The 20,756-nt window shown below is 39.7% G+C and overlaps 1 protein-coding gene across 1 annotated transcript in view; it reads right to left on the bottom strand.

The window, feature by feature from the left end:
- ak5 (adenylate kinase 5) overlaps positions 1-20,756 on the bottom strand; it is a 108,025-nt gene that overhangs the window by 38,452 nt on the left and 48,817 nt on the right. Inside the window, exons 7-10 of the mRNA XM_031731012.2 lie at positions 20,115-20,205; positions 13,651-13,724; positions 2,198-2,243; positions 416-460 (exon numbers count right to left, since the gene is read on the bottom strand). Of these exons, the coding sequence (XP_031586872.2) occupies positions 416-460; positions 2,198-2,243; positions 13,651-13,724; positions 20,115-20,205 (256 nt within the window). The remainder of the gene's footprint in view (positions 1-415; positions 461-2,197; positions 2,244-13,650; positions 13,725-20,114; positions 20,206-20,756) is intronic.

The following is a 20,756-nucleotide window of genomic DNA, read 5'->3' on the forward strand; positions in this document are numbered from 1 at the left end:
TTTGGAGCCAGTTAAGGCCTGCCTTTCATTATTTAAATCTGCCTGTGAGTCCTGGATCTGGGTCTTCTCACCATTGGAGAAAATGGCCCCAAGAGTACAATTATATGCAAATCAGTAACGTTAGACTTCATGCTTTCCATCATCATAATTTCTCTGAAAGGAGGACTTATTTAGGCTATATGGGCCTAATAAATTGCTAAATGTCAAACCGCTGTTGAACTCTAAGTACTGTAGACATGCATCAGTCTAAATGGGTTGTTTTCTACTGACAGACACAAGTAAGATGAAGATATCTGTCACTTCCTCCCTAGTCTGACTTGTTTGTGTGTGTGTGAGTGAATTATTAACTAGCAGCTTGATGAACAATCAGCAGCTGCTTGCTATCATCGTGTGTGCCCATGTTGTCAGCTCTTACCCATCATGAAGATGACCTTTGGTTTCTTCTGTTCTGTAGAATAACCTGTCAGAGGGAAGAAAATCACAGTTTAACATGTGGTTCAGAACCACTCACCCATATACTTGTACTTCTGTCTCTGAGGCCCATTTTCTGTCCTCCTAACCTGACCTTGATCATCACAAGTAAACCTAAAGACCTTTTTTTTTAAGCAATGCAGGCTTAATTAAAAGTGTCCATAAATATAAAACATGCTCTGAGCACTGAAATCATGCAATACAGCAGCAGTAATAACAAAACATGTAATGGCACAGTTTATTTAGCTGACAACATCTCTCGTTGTCCGTTTCTCCCCTAAGGGGACTAATTCATGAGGAGAGGAATCGAGCATGTGCAATCGGGGTGAGACTCCCTTTGTGTGTGGTTGATTCGTTTCCTGTGTTTTTCCTCCTTTTGTGATTGGCTGATGGTGTGTGTTCTGTTGTTACACCCTACCACAGAATTTTAATCAAGAACATATTTACAGTTTCCCCATGCATTACCCCGAATGCTAAGTAGGAATGGTTTTGTGAGCAATACTTGTGCACAGAGTTAAAGCAATAAGCATTTGCATTTGCTTTTGAATTTATGACCGTTTGACTTGTGCATTTTAATATTTCCTGTTTAGTTTTCCGAGGAAAAACATTTTGTAAACAGCGGCAGTTTGTTTACATGAAACAGAAGCTGTAACCTTCTAACTTTATCAAGCAGTAAATACAGGTGCGCTCAGACATACTGCTTTTGCACAGTTTATCCACCGTATGATTTTGGCAATTGCAATGACATCATTCTGGTAAATTCATGCTTCATGGAGGCACAGCTCACTAATAGTTATAACTCTTGTGGCTGAATCACTGAAAAAAAACTGTTAAATCCAAATAAAAAATATCAAGTGGTGGCAAAAATCTTCTTCTTTCGGTTGCACAGGGGATCATCTGCCTCCATCCTGTCCCTAGCATCTTCTTCTGTCACTAACCCTCTGCATGTCTCCATGTACTACATCAGTCACTAAATATAAAGTTCCTATTCTCAACCTCCTCTTATTCCTTCCTGTCCTTTCCTCTTCCTGTCTCTGAAAAGGCCCCCCCTTTGCCTTTGGCCAGCAGTTCCACCCTGTTTGAAAACAGCACAGGGGATGGTTGTCGTTAACCCAGGGCCCGACTGATCTGTTACAGAAGTCACATTTCTGATGAGCTGCATGTGTGATTTGGCAAAGACTTTGCGCCAGATTCCCTTCCTGACGCAACCCTCCTCATTTATCGTGAGTACACTGGCGCACGGTTTCCCCATGGCTGGGTTGGTAGCAAGAATCATACCAGTAACATAATAATGAAAATAATTTGTACTGTTGGCTAACGAGATAAACATCAGGTCTTAGTGGCGACAGTGAATCAACAGGCGAGCCTCCCCTTGCATTACACAATCAATACTGTTGATGTAGAGCAGTGCTGATATATACACACACACACACACACACACACACACACACACACACACACACACACACACACACACACACACACACACACACACACACACACACACACACACACAGGGCTGCAGGGAGCGGTTCATTGTGGTGAAAAATGGTTACATGACACTTGGCATTTACTGAGATGAAACATTTTGTGATGAAATGCTAGACTGAGTCGACTGCTGGCTTTATGAAAGAAGGCAAAATGGACTATAGTGGAAAAGTAGGGAGAGTGTTACTTTGCTCCTTTTTAAACTGAAAATCAAATATCAGTTATTTCCTCAACTCACTTTCTGCGTTTCCTTCGGCATATCCGATTTCTTCCTCCTCTTCAACCTGGAAGAAAATGAGAAATAAAGGTCTTTAGGTTTTATTTATGTTTATATTTTTCCAAAATATGTTTCAAATACTGTGTTTGTACAGCTCCACATGCTTTCCACATATGCACCAGTGTATTTGTTTATAAACAGATACACCCATAATTAAAAGTAATAGCTACTTTCAAGAACAATCTAAGAAGGTGAGAACTAGTTTGGAAAATTCCATCAAATAATGAGTTTTAATAAACACATTTAAAAGAGGATGGTGAATTTCCACAGCTGTGAGCCTTGGATAGCATTAATAAAAGCTACTACAATCATCCAGACTTCTGGTTTCAGGTTTTCGGCCCTGCCTGAAGAAGGTTTCTTTCAATCAGCCGCAGGAAGATTGGTGAGATATTGGCTGCCAAAGTTTGTCCGGTAGTTCACCCCAAAGGTAATGGGTTAGGCTGAGGTGAGGGCTCTGAGGTGAGGGCTGTGTGAAGGCCAGACATCATGCTCAAAAACAACTTGTTAATGGCTCCAGGTTTGTACACAAGGGAATTGTCATGCTGAAAGATTGAATCCTGTAGCAACAAGACCAAAAACACAGGTTGTCCATATACCGCTGGTCATGCCCACAGCATTTGACAAAAGAACACAGAAAAAGGCTTCTTCTTCTTCTTTGTATGAACTGCTTGTCAGATGGTGATTCTGGAAATCACTCCTACCTCGACATATTTCTGATGTCCTATTAGGGGTGTCTGTGTTTGACTGTTCAGCAACTTCCTGAAACTGACAACCTGATGTTAACACCAATTTTGTGGCATGATTGAAAGCACTGTGAGGGTGAGTGAGGTCTCAAGGTTTGTGCTTTCCCATTTTTTTTGTTTGTCCTACAACTATTGGCACTGTTCATGAGCAACAACATAGAGATGCTGCCTGAAAGTATAGACTGTCTTTCCCTATTTTAAACAGGTACCCAGGATGTTTTATTGGCTGTTCAGATTAGGTATAAACATATTTGATTTGCAACACGGCAGCTCAGACAGACTGTAAACCATCTTTTAGAAGAGATAAAGTATGTATTTGAAAAAGAGATTGGGCTGAGTGTCCCTACAGAGCAATCACATGGTGCTAGCCTTGAGGAAATGTCTCTCAGTAAACCGTGATGGCAGAGGAACAACCTCACGGCAAATTGAGCTCTAAAACTGGCTAGAAAACTTTGTCACTTTAAGTGGATGCAAACTGCTTCAGTCTGTTAAAAATAATAAACTAAAATAAAAAAAAATCCCAAGTGTCATTAGTGCAGATTTTCCTTTTCATTACTATGCTCCTCAGCTTCAGCCACCTGGATCACTCTGGCATGCATTACCTACTAATTACTCAAGTGCTACCATTATAATGTGTTTAATTCTTATGATTTAACAGTCCGATGAAGGCAGAAGCAGACAGGAACATTAAGACCTGAATAGTTGATGACAAAAATGGATAAAATGAATACTCAAACAGAGGTGACAGCATCGCAGGTGTGATACTTCTGGTATAAGAGCAGGGACCCTTTTAGACATTAATTTGAAAGTATAAGGAATGGAGATACACTGAGGTCATTATTCATACATACAGTCTGATTCATTATTTTTGGACTGTTTGACGGACTGACACTCCACTGAAACTGCTCTTTTCAGTCTCTGTGATCATCTTGTAATGGTATCTGATGCAGGAAATTGTTCTGTGCTCATTTTGCTTGACCTCAGTGCAGCCTTTGATACCGTTGACCACAATCTTTTACTTAATAGGCTTAAAGTTTTGGTTGGCTCAGCACTAGACTAATTTTCCTCCTATTTATCTGAAAGGACTTCCTCTTTTAGGGTGAGAAAGTTCTCCTGCTACACTGCTTGTTTAACCTTTGGGTTCCACAAGGTTCATTCCTGGGTCCCTTGTTGTTCTCGTTCATCATTCAGTCTTTTTCTGGCATTTCTTATCATTTCCATGCTGATAACATTCAGCTGTTCATGTCCCACCAGCTGGATAGACTGTCCACCCTGATTGGTGATTGGCTCTCCAATAATTGCCTTGTTTTAAACTGTGACAAAACTGAGGCCATTTTTAGTTGTGAGCTGTAGTCTCCTCCTCTGAACTAGAGAAAAATGCTCATGCGTTAGTATGATTACACCTGAGTTATTGTAATGCCCTTTATACTGGCTTAGACAAATCATCTCTGTCGCACTTCTAAGCAATACAAAATGCTGGTGCCAGACTCCTAACACACTTCAGCAAGCAAGCTCGCATAAGACCGATTTTATTCTTTTTGGCTCCCAGTTGATTTTGGAATTCATTTTTAAATTCTCGCACTTACATGCAGAGCATTAAATGGACATGCTCCAGACTACTTATCTCAGCTTCTTGTGAAACGCACTGTTGCTCACTGTCTAACGTCTTGTATAAGACTAAAGCTAAGGAAGAGCCTAGCACTCAGGCTCCGGATCAGTCTACCATTCCAGCTCTGTTCAGCTGAGTCTTTGGAGTCTTAAAAAAACCTTTTCCTTCTGCTTGCATTCTTTTTTTATTTATGTTTTTAATTATTTTTATTCTGTTATTCTGTATTCTGACTTTTATGTATGTGAAAAGTGCTATATAAATAAATGTTCGTTAGTTCATTAAATATTATCAGCAATTACAAGTTAAGATTACAAAATTCAAATGAATAATTCCAAAAGGACACAGAAAACTGTAAGTCAGTCAAGCACCTGCTCGTAGGAGTGTAAAGAAAAAACCAAACATGTAAATCAGTTTTTGCTCTTGAGCTCCTCACTAGTGTTTTGTTGGCAGTAGAAACTATTCAAGTCTTGACTCAACACATTTAAAAAAAGACAATTGTCTCTAGTCTAAACAATACATTATATGCTTAATCACCTCCATACTTTTCTTCAGTTCCCACCAAAAGGCATGTGAATGTGAGAAAACTGAGCCTCCAATCTCACATTTGAGAGAAAAACATTGAAAGTGAACCTAAATGCTGTGTGAACTCTCTGTTAGCCAGCAAATACTGTGTCTAACAGGTGTATAACAGAGCCTAAGTCAAAAATGTTACTGAATCGTAATCAAACAAACAGGTTCAAATATCTGCATGAAATCATCATCCTACAACACAAAAATACGAGTGGTTTATAAGTCAGTCAGATGTAATTAGAGACGGTCCTTTCAAACAAATGACCTTTAGTAAGCATACACCTTTAGCACACACCTTTAGTTAGAGCCACAAATAAGAACACAGTGAGGGTGGATGGATGGGCCAATAAAACACTGAACTGATAAAGTCTGAGGTTGCTGCTTGTTTTCTGTTTCTAAACAACAATCAGTGTTTTTGTATTTAAAATTGTGAAAATCATTCCCTAACTTCGGCAGTTTAACGAAAGCATCCACGCCTTATCAAATTAGTAATTTTGACTGAAACCCTGATTTTTCCTAAACCCAGCAGATTAGTTTTAAACCTAAACCAGACCTTAGGCTCAATTATTTTAATTTTTCAGCAATGATTTAAAAGTAATGATAAAATCTAAAATAGTTGCATGTTATACACACAAAATTGTGCCTTTTGGATAAATACTTGTTAGTCAGTTTGATTTAACTTGAACTTCTTTATATTTCATTTCTTTATGTGTTAATAACATCATTAAATTAATCTTACTAAGAAAGCAACTCAAAATTTTTTCAGTCCATGAAAACATAATTTGATTTGGTTATTAGCAGCAAAGCTTTCTTTCATTTCTTCCACTCTAAGGTGAACTGCTAAAGTCTCAGTTGTTACCTGGATTTCATGCGAAATACACGCTGTATTGTTCAATTCTTAGAGAAGTAAAGTAAGATGAGTTGTTCTTGTGTTTTATGGAGCAGTTTGCAGTGCGGAGACTCGTAGAGAGATCGGGCTGCCTGCCAGAAAACACATCAGAAAGCAGACTGTTGACTAAAGGAAGGATGACTTCTCTTTATGTTTCCATCTATTACTGGTTCTTGACTTCACATTGCTCTGTCGCCTGGTTATGATTTATACGTTTGGCTTTTTGCGGCGAGGTCAACGTGAAGCTGAAATTGGAGAAGAGCGGAGACGTGAAGTAAAGTGAAGGAGAGCACTGTTCGTGTTAAATAAATGCCGTCAGTGTGGGGGAGTGCTGGGTGCCAACGACAAGCCAGCTTGGCATGTGGGTACACCAACTGGTCTGATGACTCAGAGAGAAACACATGCACAGCAAGCATTGAGTCCACGTGACAGAGATGAAACATGCAGGTAACCACACACGAACCGCTGTAAAATCCACCAACAACAACAAGACAACATTTTTTTTTTAAAATTCTCATGAAGTGAAGACTGTATGTTATTGCTAGATGTCACAAACATATACTCCTATACAAACATCTCAAAACCTAAAGCTTGTGTCTCTGTGAGCAGCTCTGTGAGAATCCTCACTGTGCACTACCAAACATAACTGTCGACGGATGTTGGAAAGGAATCTTGCTTTTTCTTAGTTTTTGCCTCATTTATAGGGATCTAATATAAAACATCCATCTGAGTGTGGGACGTATGGAAAAGTCACGGTGTCCCTCAGCAACATCCTTTTATTATGTGTACACAGTTTGTACATAAAATATATCTGTAAATTATACTTTACACAATGTCACAAAACAAAGTCTGGGACAAATTTAGATTTTGATCTATTGATGCCACAAGTGGAAAGGTAAGAAATGAATAGATACAGTCATGTAATAAAGATTTCACAGTAGAGCACTGCTGATTCCACAGGAATTACTGTAAGAGTATAAGAAGCAACTGGGTGCTGCTAGCCAAATTACCAGCCTGTGTGAGCACCTCTATGAAAGCAGTTTGGTCAGACTGTGCAATGCTCAAGAATACTTTGAAAAAGACTGAACAATTATGGCTTGTTTGGAAGAGTTTCAAGGAGAAGGCCTCTATTTTCTAAAATGAACATGGAAGCCGGCTTCGGTTCACAAAGTTGCACAAACTTTGTACAAACCACTGAATAAACCACAAGACTTCTGGAACAATGCCCTCCGGATGGAATATTCTATTTGTGAAGATAACTGAACAAAGAATAACAGCAAATACAAATACGTAATACTAACTGTCCAGCAAGGTCGTGAAGGGATGATGATTTGGGCTTATTTTGTGCACCTTGGAGTCACTGAGTCCACCATGAACTCTTCTGTATACCAAACTATTCTAGAGTCAGAGCATTCTGAGCCAAAGTTTAGTGAAAGTGCAACATGACAATGATTCCAAGCACAGCAAAAGCAAGGTGTTGCAATTTCCCAGTTAACTGAAATGGTGAAGCAGGACCTTAAGAGAGCTGTGCATAAATAAATCTCAAACCTCAGCAAACTGAAGCAAGATTGTAAAGTCAAAACTGTTGAGTAGGTCAACATTCTTCCACAATCACATGAGAAACTGATAGTTATACAGGAAATGATCACTTCAAGTTAATGCTACTAAAGGTGGAGCAACAAGCAACTGAATTATGGGGTTTGCTTTTTACATGACGACAGACAGACATGCAGATAGGTAGGTAGGTAGATGGATGAAACCAAACAAGAACGTGAGAAACTACAATATTGAAGTGACAGTCTAGGTTTATCACTAACAAGACCTGTCCCTGTTAGAGGATGTGTGCAATGCTTACTAGGTGAGGTAAGTTAAAGTGCAGGTAGTCTGAAGGGTTGCTACCATACAGAAAAATAGTACAAGAAGTAATCATATAGATCATCATCTGGATATATCATATAGATAGAGAAATGTTCCTCTCTGGAGCAATATCTATAGAGAAACTGGCATAAGATTTCACACAAAACCTCAGTATCTCAGTGGTGCAGGACAGTAGCTGCAGTCTGTTAATGATACACCGTGCTGGGGATGCTGGTTGTTGCCCATGATGGACAATGGTTTATTGCAAATTTGTGCAAATTCCATGTCCACCATGGTGCCTGCTCTCTCAACGGCCTATCTATTCACATAGCGTCCCCATTCTTAATGTTGCCTCCGCAGCAAACCACTGTGTAGAGGAGAACACTGGAAACTCCTGACTGGTAGCTGGAGTTTACCGCCAATGTTTATTGACCCCGTACAGCCTGCTCTGCCGCTTCCAAAGTGGCATCTGGGCTGACATCATCACGTCTAGATGCGACCCCACCAGTGGGGCTCAAAATCCCTCAGACGAAAGAGGATGATGACTTTGTTAGCAGCAGCAGAGGATGCCTCTCCATCCATCTTCATTTCTAAAACCAATTCCCTCACATGAGACTCTCTTCATGAGTCATCTGTATAATCTAATTAAACTGTGGCTGTCATCTCAGCTTTTCAAACCACAGGACCACAATACTGAACTGTCACATTGATTAACAGATACGATCACATCGACTGAGGAATGATTGTCCTGCGCATAATAATGATGAAAGCAAAAGACGCCATTAAACACATTTCACCTTTAAAGAAACCAACAGTCACCGCAGTAATCTCCTCTAGTTCCCTTAACATGCCATCCAGGGATCGAGCTCAGTTAGATCATGTTAGAAGTGTTCTTGTTACTTTTGTTGTGTAATTAACAACTGAGGTGAAAAAACATCTAATGCTCATTTTAAATTAGTAGTGCTCTTGTCAAACTTTTCTCATTTGCAACAAGCTGAAAAGTTCTGATCGTTGTAACGATGCACACGTCTGCAAGAGGTTGCCAATTTAAAAAGCGAGCCCTATTGTATAATGAACCATGTTGCTTCGATACATGATATTCCATATTTGTGCATGTCAAGTCTATTCTTTTAAATTTTTTTGCCCTTTATCAGCTAAAACTATAATAGATAGGAAAAAAAAAAATCAATAAATTGCTAAATATGAAAGTCTGCCAAGACATCTCTAGCCTGGAGATAGCTGTGTTTGCAACATAGCAAATATGCAGATGAACAGTGGAGACTTGTGGTTAAGGCTGCTGAGTAAGTTGAAATGTTTTTGTGTTTTCATTTCTTTGGCTCTTGAAACTGTAACTGTTTCCTCCAAGCTGACTACGTCGGCTGTAAGCTTCAAACTTTTCAAAGCAGATTCTCCAACATGTTATGATCAAAATATTTTCTTTTTCTGGACAGTACTCATTTAATGTCACTGACTACATTTCTAAAAATCCCCCGAAAGGAAATTCTTTTCTGAAATGCATTCTCCTCCGATTCATGTGAGCAGATGCTGTGTCTCTCTGCAAGTTCAGGGTTAAGCTGTGCAGATACTACAGAAAAGAAAGATGATGCGAGACCTTAGATGATGCAGTTATTGGTTATTACAACCCATTACATAAGGCCAAGCTGTGGCAGTACAGCCACTAGCTAGGATGTTATCTGCAGCTGATCTGTCTGGATGCACCGGCTGAGGCTGTTTCCAGTAAACACAGCGAATTCTAATGTAGTTCGTTATATCCGCTGTAAACAAATGTGCCACACTCAGAGTTTGGGACTGCTTTGCATACAACATGGGTCAGCAGTGTGTGCACCACCTCTCACCTACCAATTAAAACAATGCACATTTTATCTAAGCAACCACGCCGTTGCCATGCCTTTGGCTGTCCGACCACTCTAAGGCGAAAGCAGCTCTATTAGATAGGAAAATATTTCAGTGCTGGGAATTTGTTGTTGTTGTTGTTTTGAAATAGAAAAAATGGCTCTAACATTTCCGTACAGATGGTCTCTTTCTGCTGTCCTCCCTGTGTCAAGTTAATCTCCTTTCCATGTTTAGTTGCATCTTCCTTATTTTATTTTGGTAGCTGCTGTTCTGTGTTTCATTTTGAGATTAATTTCCTCCCTTTGCATTATGTCATTTGTCTTCAGCTGGTTCCCCACCTGTTTCCTCTGCCCTCATTACCTCTTGTATGTATTATCTCAGTCTTCTGTTGTCCTTTGTTGTGTTGTCCCTACAGTTGTGCGTCTCCTAACTCTGTGCAAAGTTTAATTCCTTGTAATTTCTGGTATTTGGATTCCCTGGCTGTGTTTCTTTGATGTTTTTGGATTTTTGTTTATTTTCTGGATTAACAGGATTAAAGGCTTGCTTTGAGTTTCATGCCTGTCTCGTGCATCCTGCCTTTGTGTCTGGTCAAATTAATCGACCGTCCACACAGCAAAATATGACAAAATGCAGAAGGAAACATTCACAGTTTAAATCATTTGATATAAAAGTAATCACATTTAATAAGTTGCATTACCTTGATGATGTAATTAAAAGTATAGCATTACTTATTACTGTTTACCAGGGTAACTACTAATCCATATCACTCAAAGCGCAACCATGGCTAGTAGCCTGCAGAGACACATCTAAGGTTACTGTTACTGTGATGAAACACAAAGATGTCCCACTATAACCCTTTCTTCCCTTCTCATTTTGCTGTTTGCTTTATGTTTTTCTGCTGTTATTTCTCCTAAAAACGATAGAAATAATATTTACATTATTTAGATTTACCAGTAACCAAGAGGGATTAAGAACCTCAAACCAAAAATTAGTACCTTAGAAAATGTACCTGTACAGTAGGTGTCCCTCCATCATGAATAAATTAGAGATAGTCAGAAATAATTGGAGGAAGCGTCCAAGACATTTGACACCAGAGACCAAAAATAGCCACTCTGTCTCGATGTCTCCCCCGTCTGCAACCTTCTTTCATCCACACTCTAACAAAGTCTTTCTCCTTTTCATATCTGGGGGCACAAATATGGGCTGACAAGGTGGCACGGTGCCTTTGTTCGGCTGCAGAGGCAGAACTGTGTCACTGCTCGACATAGAAAGGGTTAAATGGGAGAATCTCTGACTTCAATGAGCCGGCAGCAATGTCCGTTTTACGGTTCCCTCACTGAGCGGACTTTATCATTGGTCTCGAAGCGACTACGTGACATCAGCCAATAATTATCGATCATCCTCACATGAAGTTCACTTTTGTCTGTCACGACAAAGATTGTTTTATTAGGAAAGCGCAGCTGGCCATGAAGCTCTGGAGACACCCAGCAGTATTCTGGCTCTCAGGTCTCAGAGAACCAGCTGTGAGAGTAATTCTGTTTGTGAGGATGATAATCAGGATATCAATAATTTTAACTGTACAGACACTGTATGTCTGGCTGAAAAGAACTTTAGGACAATGTAATAGGTCCATTTCAGACAGCTGATAAATGGATGTCTCTTAGACACCAGCCCTTTTTGTAGCTCCAGTGTTTGATGTTTCTTAGGGATGCACCATTTTCTTTGCTTATTTTTGGGTTTGAATGTTTTGTCCCTCGTACCCTCTTACAATTTGTTGTTTCTTTCAGTTCAGTCAAGACCATTATAGCTGACATAAAGTGTTCTCCCATCATAAACACTCACCAATCAAAAACAATATTCAGGTAGGCTTTGGCATTTAAACAATGGTCAGCTGATACTAAGGGATCCAAAGTGTGCCAAGAAATTATCCCTGACACGCTTACACCACTGCCACCAACTCGGATGGATGTTTGTACCATATTCTGATCCTGCCTTTTAAATGTGAGAGTAGAAATCGAGACTCATGAGACCAACCTTCTGACAGGAGACACCCAGTGTGGTCTTCTGCTGTTGTAGCCTATCTGCTTCAAAAATGCTCTTCTACAAATGGTTGTAATAACTGATTATTTGAGTTACTGTTGCCTTCCTATCAGCTTAAAGCAGATAGTTGAGTTGAGCTGAGTTGCTTATATGTGATTGGCATATTAGATATTTGCGTTGAACAGTAATAAACTAATAAACTGGCAGCTAAGTGTTCTTAGCTCTGTTCATATGCGTCTGCTTATAACAAACCAATTTCCTCACTTCATGCCTTCCATAAAGTGAGAAAAGGACTCCTTTCTCGAGGCAGGATAGCAGTGGTGAGGCCTTCTGTACATGAGGAAAAGGGGAGGTGTTGTAGAGATGAGTTAAAAAGCTGATAGTAGGAGCAGGAGCAACTTAAACAGCTAAAGTGACTTAAATATTGCACTCAATATATTTTGCAATTGGATGTTTAGAAGGGTATAAACTGGGCCATCAAGCGATTTGGGCCAGCACTGAGATTATCAGCTGTATCAGCTGATCCATCAGGACTGTGGGCTAGGTGAAATCTCCACAAGCCTGTCTGGATTCAGGCACTTTGCCCCATTCTTCCTGAAAGATCCTGTCAAGCTTTGTTAGATTACAGCGATGTTGTTTGGGTATCCAATCGCCTGAACAACATCGGGTGAGTGCACATTCGCATTTGGGCGATTGCTAGATGTGTAGAGCAGAAGTACCAATAAGAGATGTAGAACTTGAGAAAAGTATCAGCGCATTATGAAAGAGAATGATGACAATGTGACAAGCTGAAAAACAGCAACAACTCAATTTTATTTTGGCTTCAGCTTTCACTCCAAGGGAAATTAAAGAACTATCAACATGAAATTAAGTAAAGTCAATAGATTAGGAGGCAAATATGTAACAGAAATGTGGTCAAAAAAGTTACTGTTCTTGTTAGGTGAAACTGAAAGGTGGTGTAGCTAGTAGTAACAAGTAACAAAAGTAAAAGTAAAAGCTGTAGGTGGTGCTTTCCATTTAAAAATACTTTGTTCCTGTTCAAGCGACCCCAGGAATCTTTACACCAACTTTACTGATGCTCCTGAAAAAAAATACAAATGCGTGAATAAAAACAGACTTTAAAATGTAAAGGTGTATCTTATTAAACAGGAGAAGAAGAGAGGGAGGGGGGAGACTGAAAAAGCCTTTCATCCCACTATGAGTGAATTACTGCTGAGAAAAATACTCCCAAATCCAACACAGCTGAGCAGCCAACAAGAAATGGAGTCGGTCAGGAGCAGCTCCCAAGTGTGAATTCAATGGACTGAATAAATGTGAAGAGGTGTGCTGCTGAGAGAGTGTCTATACCCAGAAAACTCTGCCTGGTTGGAAAACTTACACAACAATAAACAACCTCCATAAACACTTCAAAGGGAAAAAAAAGTTGGAAGAATGAAGTCAAAGAAAGGCAAACCGACCGAGAGAGACAGGCAATTTGTTTCCAGACACTTGGAGGCGGGAAATGAGATGGAGGTCAGGGTTATGCTTTACTGACTGCAGGAGAGTGTGGAGGAATGAAGCTCGTCTGAATGGCAGCCAAGCATTACACAACAATATTCACCATCTTGAGGCTTTTTCAGCGCTCAGTCATTCAGCATTTCAGATGATGGGTTTACTGTTTGCCATTTCTGAAAATGTAATTTGATTCTGCAATTTAGTATTTTACATATTTTATATTATTCATGTGAAAAGTTTTTTTTTTTTTTTAAACTTCTGCAAAACCCAGTGGAGCAGAAAACGTAGTTATTGTTAAAGCTTTTAAATCCCACCAGAAAAAAAGTAAAACAGATAGTTTTCATTGTTGTAATCTTACCTCATCATCCTTACAGGCAACATCTGCCAGACTGCTTGTTTCACCAAGAAGACTGAGATCCAGCTCACTGGGACCTGCAGACAGAAAAATCCACAACAATCATAAAAACGTCATTCGGCTATTTTTGAATTAGTCGTCTGTTGTTTGAGGTAAAGCTCTTATTAGATTTCTTGTTATTTATGTCACTGTGCATTAGATTTTGAGGCTGAGCCAAACAGTGATTAACTTTGATTTAAAATTATTAATCAGAGTCTTGATGCTCAGCAAATTCTCTCCACTATTGGCATCTTCAGGAGGGAATACAGTCTACTGTACTTTATGGGGCGATCGTGGCTCAAGAGTTGGCAGTTCGTCTTGTAATCGGAAGGTTGCCGGTTCGAGCCCCGGCTCCGACGGTCTCGGTCGTTGTGTCCTTGGGCAAGATACTTCACCCGTTGCCTACTGGTAGAGGTCAGAGGGCCCGGTGGCGCCAGTGTCCGGCAGCCTCGCCTCTGTCAGTGCGCCCCAGGGCAGCTGTGGCTACAATGTAGCTTTCCATCACCAGTGTGTGTGAATGGGTGGATGACTGAATGTAGTGTGAAGCGCTATACAAATACAGGCCATTTACCATCTTACTCGCTTTGCTACATGCAAGATTTTGCTGGGAAATCTTAAATATCTGAAATTAAATATTAATCTTTGTATATATGAGGTCTAATTTGCATCATTTTTGCTCTATCTACTACTTTTCACTGCTATTTTTGTGCAATTTGAAGTTTTCAACAGGGAAAAAAATTTCAAAAAAAAAAATCGATTTCAAACTTCCTAGAACTTTTTCCTATAAAAGCATCCTATGTGCAGGAACAAGCCAGATCTACAGAAGCTTAACTGTACAACCCACATCCAATGCTGGTGTGCACACAAGAGCTGACATCAAAAGCTGAAAAGTAAAACCAATGGAAAAGTGCCAGAAACTGAAGATCCTCGAAGTATGATTCAGGGCTGCCCTCAAAAGCGAATCACTTCCTATACACTCACACATTAAAATGCAAAACTTTATCAATAAATGCTTCCATGCATCTGGATTTTGTTAAGTCATGGCAGGTTTGATGCATTTGCACACAGAGGAAGCTGTCTGCTTAGCCTCACCTCTGTAAAATAATTCAATGAACTAAATAATATTTAGTTCAAGGAAGGCTGTGTTTCTGTTTATTTGTATGGTATTTAGCATAATTAGCAGATGTCTGTATCAGTGCATTGTACTTGTACAGTTTTTAGATGCTGCTTGCTAACCAAGCTTGCGAGCATTGGCTGATTACATCCTCTTTACCAACTCTTGTTCAGATTTGGTCATTTATAGGTCCAGCAGCAATAGTGACAAGACTCACTATATAAGGTCCACAAACATAACAGACACTAGGTAAAATGTCTCTATACTTTTAGTTTGACATGTGTAGATTTTACATATATTACACACAGTTTGCACAATCACAAGCCACCTTCATTTTGCAGAGGACATGTGCACGTCTGCATTTTGGATGTAACATAACAGCATACATCTAAGTTAATTTTGGCATCATAAACACCTAAACCTGAACAGAGCCTGAAGTCCCTGCTGTCAGAAAGCCGACAGGAGAAGATGCAGTGATAAATTCAAACACATGGCAACGTCATCCCCTTCCACAGTGGAAATGGGCTGTGAATAACACTTCCCCTCAGCGGGTTTTTTTCAGTGCCTGCTGATTAGAGAACAGAGTTAGATTGTGTGATGATACAGCTTCAGACCTTCAAGCGGATTTAAGGGAAATGAGAATTTCTTAGATGCATTATGATAAACGGCTTCAGAGGGGTGCTCCTGCAGTTCACAATCTAAGAGCTGGCAACATGTTAGAGTGCATTTTGCCCCTGCAATGTGAGCGGCTGAGGTATGACTGTGTGGAGGGTTTTGTTTTGTGACGTGCAGGAGGTAGAGGCCACACTTGTCAGCAGCACTTGAGTCTGGCATGCATACATCTGCAGTAGAATAGAGAGTATGCTTAATATCCACTGGAGAGGACATTTTTCTTCCGTAATAATCACGTAGGAGGCGAGGCTGCGGGACAGCAGCGGCCTCCCCTCTCCTCCTCTGGTACTAGGAGCAGCAGATGGACTGAGCAATCTTTAGATCTGACCTTAACTTCAGCCTATTTATTTTTAGCTTTCACTTGATCTTTTTGTCTCCCACATCTTCTTCTACATCAGCAGATTGGTGCAGATTAAAGGCATCCGCTGATCCATGAAACAGTAAAGTTGAAGCGAAAATGCACACCCACGTGACCCGGAGATCTCTCTTTTCTTCTTAAGCGTGTTACAAAAATAAATCTTTCACACTGCATGCACTCCTCTTGCTTTTTCTTTTGATTCCTGGGTTAACACCTACTGGGAGTCTCTGTCATGTACACACATATAAATGTGAAAGGGCACATTAATTGTCATACATATGCAATCTTTGTGAGAGTCTACTGGTAATATAAGATTTTTACTTAATGAAGATCCGATTCCTGCAAAAATCATTTGGAGCAACCATTTGTGAAGATTCTGCACGATTTGCATCGCTCAAGTAGTGTGAGGTACAGTTTCCCCCCTATTTCTGTTATTTTTAAGTTGTGCTGTAAAGCAGACTGCTCTCAAGTGTGCTGTGAGGATCAGCAGAAGTGTGTCAGGCAGCTGTCAAGTAGCAAGAGGCAATTTTGATGTGAAGGATTGTGGGAATGTTGGCCTCCCTCAGTCATATTAACTGATTGGCCTTTATCACCCAATGTACAGATTGTGATGGAAAGCGGACATATGGGTGGTCTGAGGGTCAGTTTGACTTCAATTCCTCACTGCAGGCAAATATCCAGGAAAACTGGCAGTTTGATTGGTTGTCAAATAGCCAGTGCTTATAATCTGTCTCTTGAATCCCTACTCTGCTTCCTGCTGTGGCACAGCTGTGTCTGAGCTATGTAACATGATATGATGAATCGCAGGCGTTAAGCTAGCAGATTTCCTAGTCAGTTATATTTATAAAGTCCCACGGTCACAAGATGTTCTCAGAAGGCTTTGTAATCCCTGTAGCATACAACCCTCTCTACGAACCAGAGTCTCTCATCACACAGCTCCACTCCAGTATTTCCAGTGCTTTATTTAATGGATGGTTTCAACTATTTTGCTTTTTTAACCCTTTAAAGGGAATACATTAAAAAATTGAATGGTGAATAAAGTCTTGTTCCAAAGCCAGAATATGAGCAGTCACTGGGGTGCATTGATAATAATAACTGGGCATTTACAACATCGCTGAAGGTACCATTAATGCTGATAAGGCTTTAGAACAACAAATGATGCCATCCTAATACTTTTTCCATTGACTCGCATTAAAATAAGCCAAACCACATTCTACATTTACAGTTAGGCACATATATTTTTGGATATTTAAACAATTTTTGTAGTCTGGCCTCTTTACATTCCAATTTTGACTTCTCCACTTTTTTTTACATCTCCATGCACTTTGTAAACAGGTTGAGCTGATCCAGAAATCCCTGTTATGCTTTGCTAAAATAACAGAGTGCTGGCTTTAGGAAAACCAAGCTGCCATTTGCACCACTAAAAGGCTAATTATCCAGATACCCTACCAAATTCTGGATTAAGCTAAGTGCCCGCCCCCCTCTTTTCTCTTCTGCCTGTCCTGCCTTAGACTTTACGTAGACACGAAGATGAAGAGAAATAAACATATAAACCCTGAACAAGAATGGCCTATAAAGAATTTTAATGGCAAACGGACTGATTCTTATATAGCGCTTTTCTACTCTTCCAGAGTACTCAAAGTGCTCTATACAACATGTCACATTCACCCAATAACTTTCTTCTAAGCTTTTAGTGCTTCCTAGCTAACATTCATAAACATTCATATGCTGATGGAGTGCATCGGGGTTAGTATCTTGCCCAAAGATACTTGGCATGGAGACTGGAGGAGCCAGGGATTGAACCACTAAGCTTCCGATCAGCAGATGACCAGCTCTACCTCCTGAGCTACAGCCACCCCCCCTGCTGACTTTGAAAAAGCGAAATATGTTTGGCATAAGAGTGGATTCAGATCATAATTATAATTGCAAAAGCTATTAGACAGGACAGGATTAAAACACACACACAGTGAAGACAGTATTGTAATACTGTAAAGCTATACTAAATAAAGTCAGTCATATGTCCTGAACATTTTCTAATTTCTTTTTTATGTTCATCAGTCTAAAAAGAGACATCCTCTTGATATTCTCAAGAAGATGTCACAAACTAATATGGATCTATTTATATTTCTGGATCCAGGAATCATCAGTTTTTAGCTTCAGTAAACATTTTCAGTCTTGTTGCGACATACAATAAAAAACTACAAAGTAACAGAACCACTATTAACACATTTACCAACCAGTTTACCAAAACACGATTCAGTAGATCTATGCAAACTTTGCTCTACAAAAAAACGATGTGTTGTGTGGGCACATTTTATGTTAATAAAGCGTAGGTGTCAATTTGATAAGAGCTCTGCAAACAAAACCAGGTACTTTTTGCCAGATCAGTCCTGTGCCAATAGTAATATTTGTCTTTTAACCAAAACTTGTTGTTTATCACTTATGACATCGGTGGAGAAACACCTGCAGGGCACTGACTGATCACACTGTATCTTTCACTCAAACATGACGTGTGTCCCGACGGGAAAGCGTCTCTGACAGTACATGGTCAGGTTTTACATAATATATAACCTGTAACTGTCTGAGTGCTCAGGCTGAGTCTAACCTTGTTGATTCTGTGTTTCTCACAAAGCACGGATAACCCTGCTTCACTGGTTGCTATGCCGACCTGTGTGGTAAGCAGGCAGCTGGTGGGTGATGTTTCTGGTTTTCACTTTTTTTCCTTCTTATGAATGTGGACTATTTTGGAGAAGCATTTCTGCACTGTGCACATGTACGTTTGGCCTGAGGATGTTCTTTAGAGGGACTGTAGGTATGATGGGGTTTGATTCAACTGCAGCCTTTTCATCATCATTAAAAATCTATTAATGTAAAGCTCGCCTTCCTCTTCGTTATACAGCCTCACATTTGTCTGTCTCTGCCACACACAACTACTAGTTTTGTTCATATGATTAGTTAAAGTTGATTGACAGAGTTGCGGGCATCAACACTGTCTTAAGTGTTCAGTGTTGCTGCAAAGTAACTGTAAAATCCAAAATGTGGACTCCACAGATTTTCAAGGTGGCCATCCAAGGTTTCACCCATTCATTATCAGACCAAATATAAACCACGGTCACAATCCCTCCCACTGTTCCTGAGCAATATAACACTGAAACGTAATTCTTGACCTCTTGAAATTGGATTCAAGGATGAGCTGATGAGAACTTGTTGGTCAAACATTCATGCCGAATATGAAAAGATTCCCTCAAGGCATTCCTGAGAAACTGTGTTGATAAAAATGGAGTTAACCATGTATTAGATTTTCTTTTATAATTTATACTTTAACAAAATGAAATAGAGTAAAAATACACAGGAAATATCTCTAGCTTTAGTCTTCGGGCAAATTTGTTAACAGAAGCATAATGAGGATTTGGTGAATGCATGTGTTTATTATTAAGACTGGAATATCTATCCCAGCAGTCATAAAGCCAGAGGCAGTGTGAACCCTGGACATCACGGGGCTAATTCACTTCATTCATAAAAAGTTTCCCTTTTGATATAGTCATATATTTATTTAGTTAAATGTACCTATACTTGCATTTTTGTAGTCACGTTAACTAATTCAGAGGAGGGTTGGTCTGTTAGTCAACTTTTAGCTTTCTATAATCCATAACTGTACATAAACAGTAATTTAAAACCAGTTGTTCTGTTAATCGTGTTTATACTGTGAATTACTTTATAGCTTTAAATTAAAGTTAGCAAACACTGTTTCACTAGTAGATCAGTCAAAACCAAGCAAAGAGGGGGGTGATGATCTCAGGAAATGACGATTTGGATTTTCCATTTGAGAAGTTTGTTTCCAGGGAGCATGAACGAGAACAGAAGATGAGTTTTTATATAAGCTGGATATTTTATACATATGATTTATTCGGCATTTAGCGCTTGTATTCATCTTTTTTGCAACACATAAACATGTTTTAATTAATTATAAATGTTTTATTTGCCAAAACTACATGATTGCTAACACAGCCCATCCTTGTTGTCTCATTGGCAGATGGATATTTGGAAATGAGATTGGTTGTTTTCAATCCTGTTCTCATTTGATGTGTCAGATTGTAGGAACAAATCATGATAAAGACAGAAATCTGTCTTTGTGACTTAGACAAGACAGGAGCAGTTACATTCAATTTAATTAGTGCTGTTTACCTTCTTTAAAGCCTTGTTAGGAATAATACTAGTTTTATGTGTGAACATAAAATGCCTTGAGGTGTCTCAGTGCTTTATAAAAACAAATGTGCATCTTACCAGCTGCAGGCTCTTTGGAGGGAAATAGCTTATTGTCCAAAGTCATGCCGATGTCACAGAAGACCTCCTCCTCGTCTCGGTCAGCGTCCAACTGAAAGAGAAAAAAGTTTGAGCTTTCTTTGAAGATGACCTAAAACCTCTTTTATTTCTTCACACAGTTTGAACTAGGGCTTCACACAAGTTATGACCTGAACCTGAAACGCTCTTGCCATACTCTGTCTGTTAATCCACTGTGACATCAAGAACGAGCCTCATTATAAGATCAAACATTAGAAACCAGCTCTGATGCTCAGAGCTACACTCTTGGGTCATTTGGTATTCAGCGTACACCGGAAGCTTTAATAGCACTCGATTAATTAACTTTCCTTCTGTCAGGTGGCCTCTTTCAGATTATTCAGAGGCTGTCTGACTTTCTTTGCACATACAGTACTCGCAAATGGACCATGAAGAATTTGGTTTGCGAGTGAACTGGAAGCTGACTGATGCAGACTTCTCCTCCTATCCATTAATCTGCTCCTCGGCTGTCCCTCTGCTCTCATCAGTGCCGATGACAACCAGCTAAAAGGCAAAAAGCCACTTTGTGCAAGCGAAACGCAGATAAATACAAACACGCAAGACATGACTGCTCTCAGTTTTGTGATG

The sequence above is a fragment of the Oreochromis aureus genome, linkage group 18, assembly GCF_013358895.1.
Source record: "Oreochromis aureus strain Israel breed Guangdong linkage group 18, ZZ_aureus, whole genome shotgun sequence".
Classification (NCBI taxonomy): domain Eukaryota; kingdom Metazoa; phylum Chordata; class Actinopteri; order Cichliformes; family Cichlidae; genus Oreochromis; species Oreochromis aureus.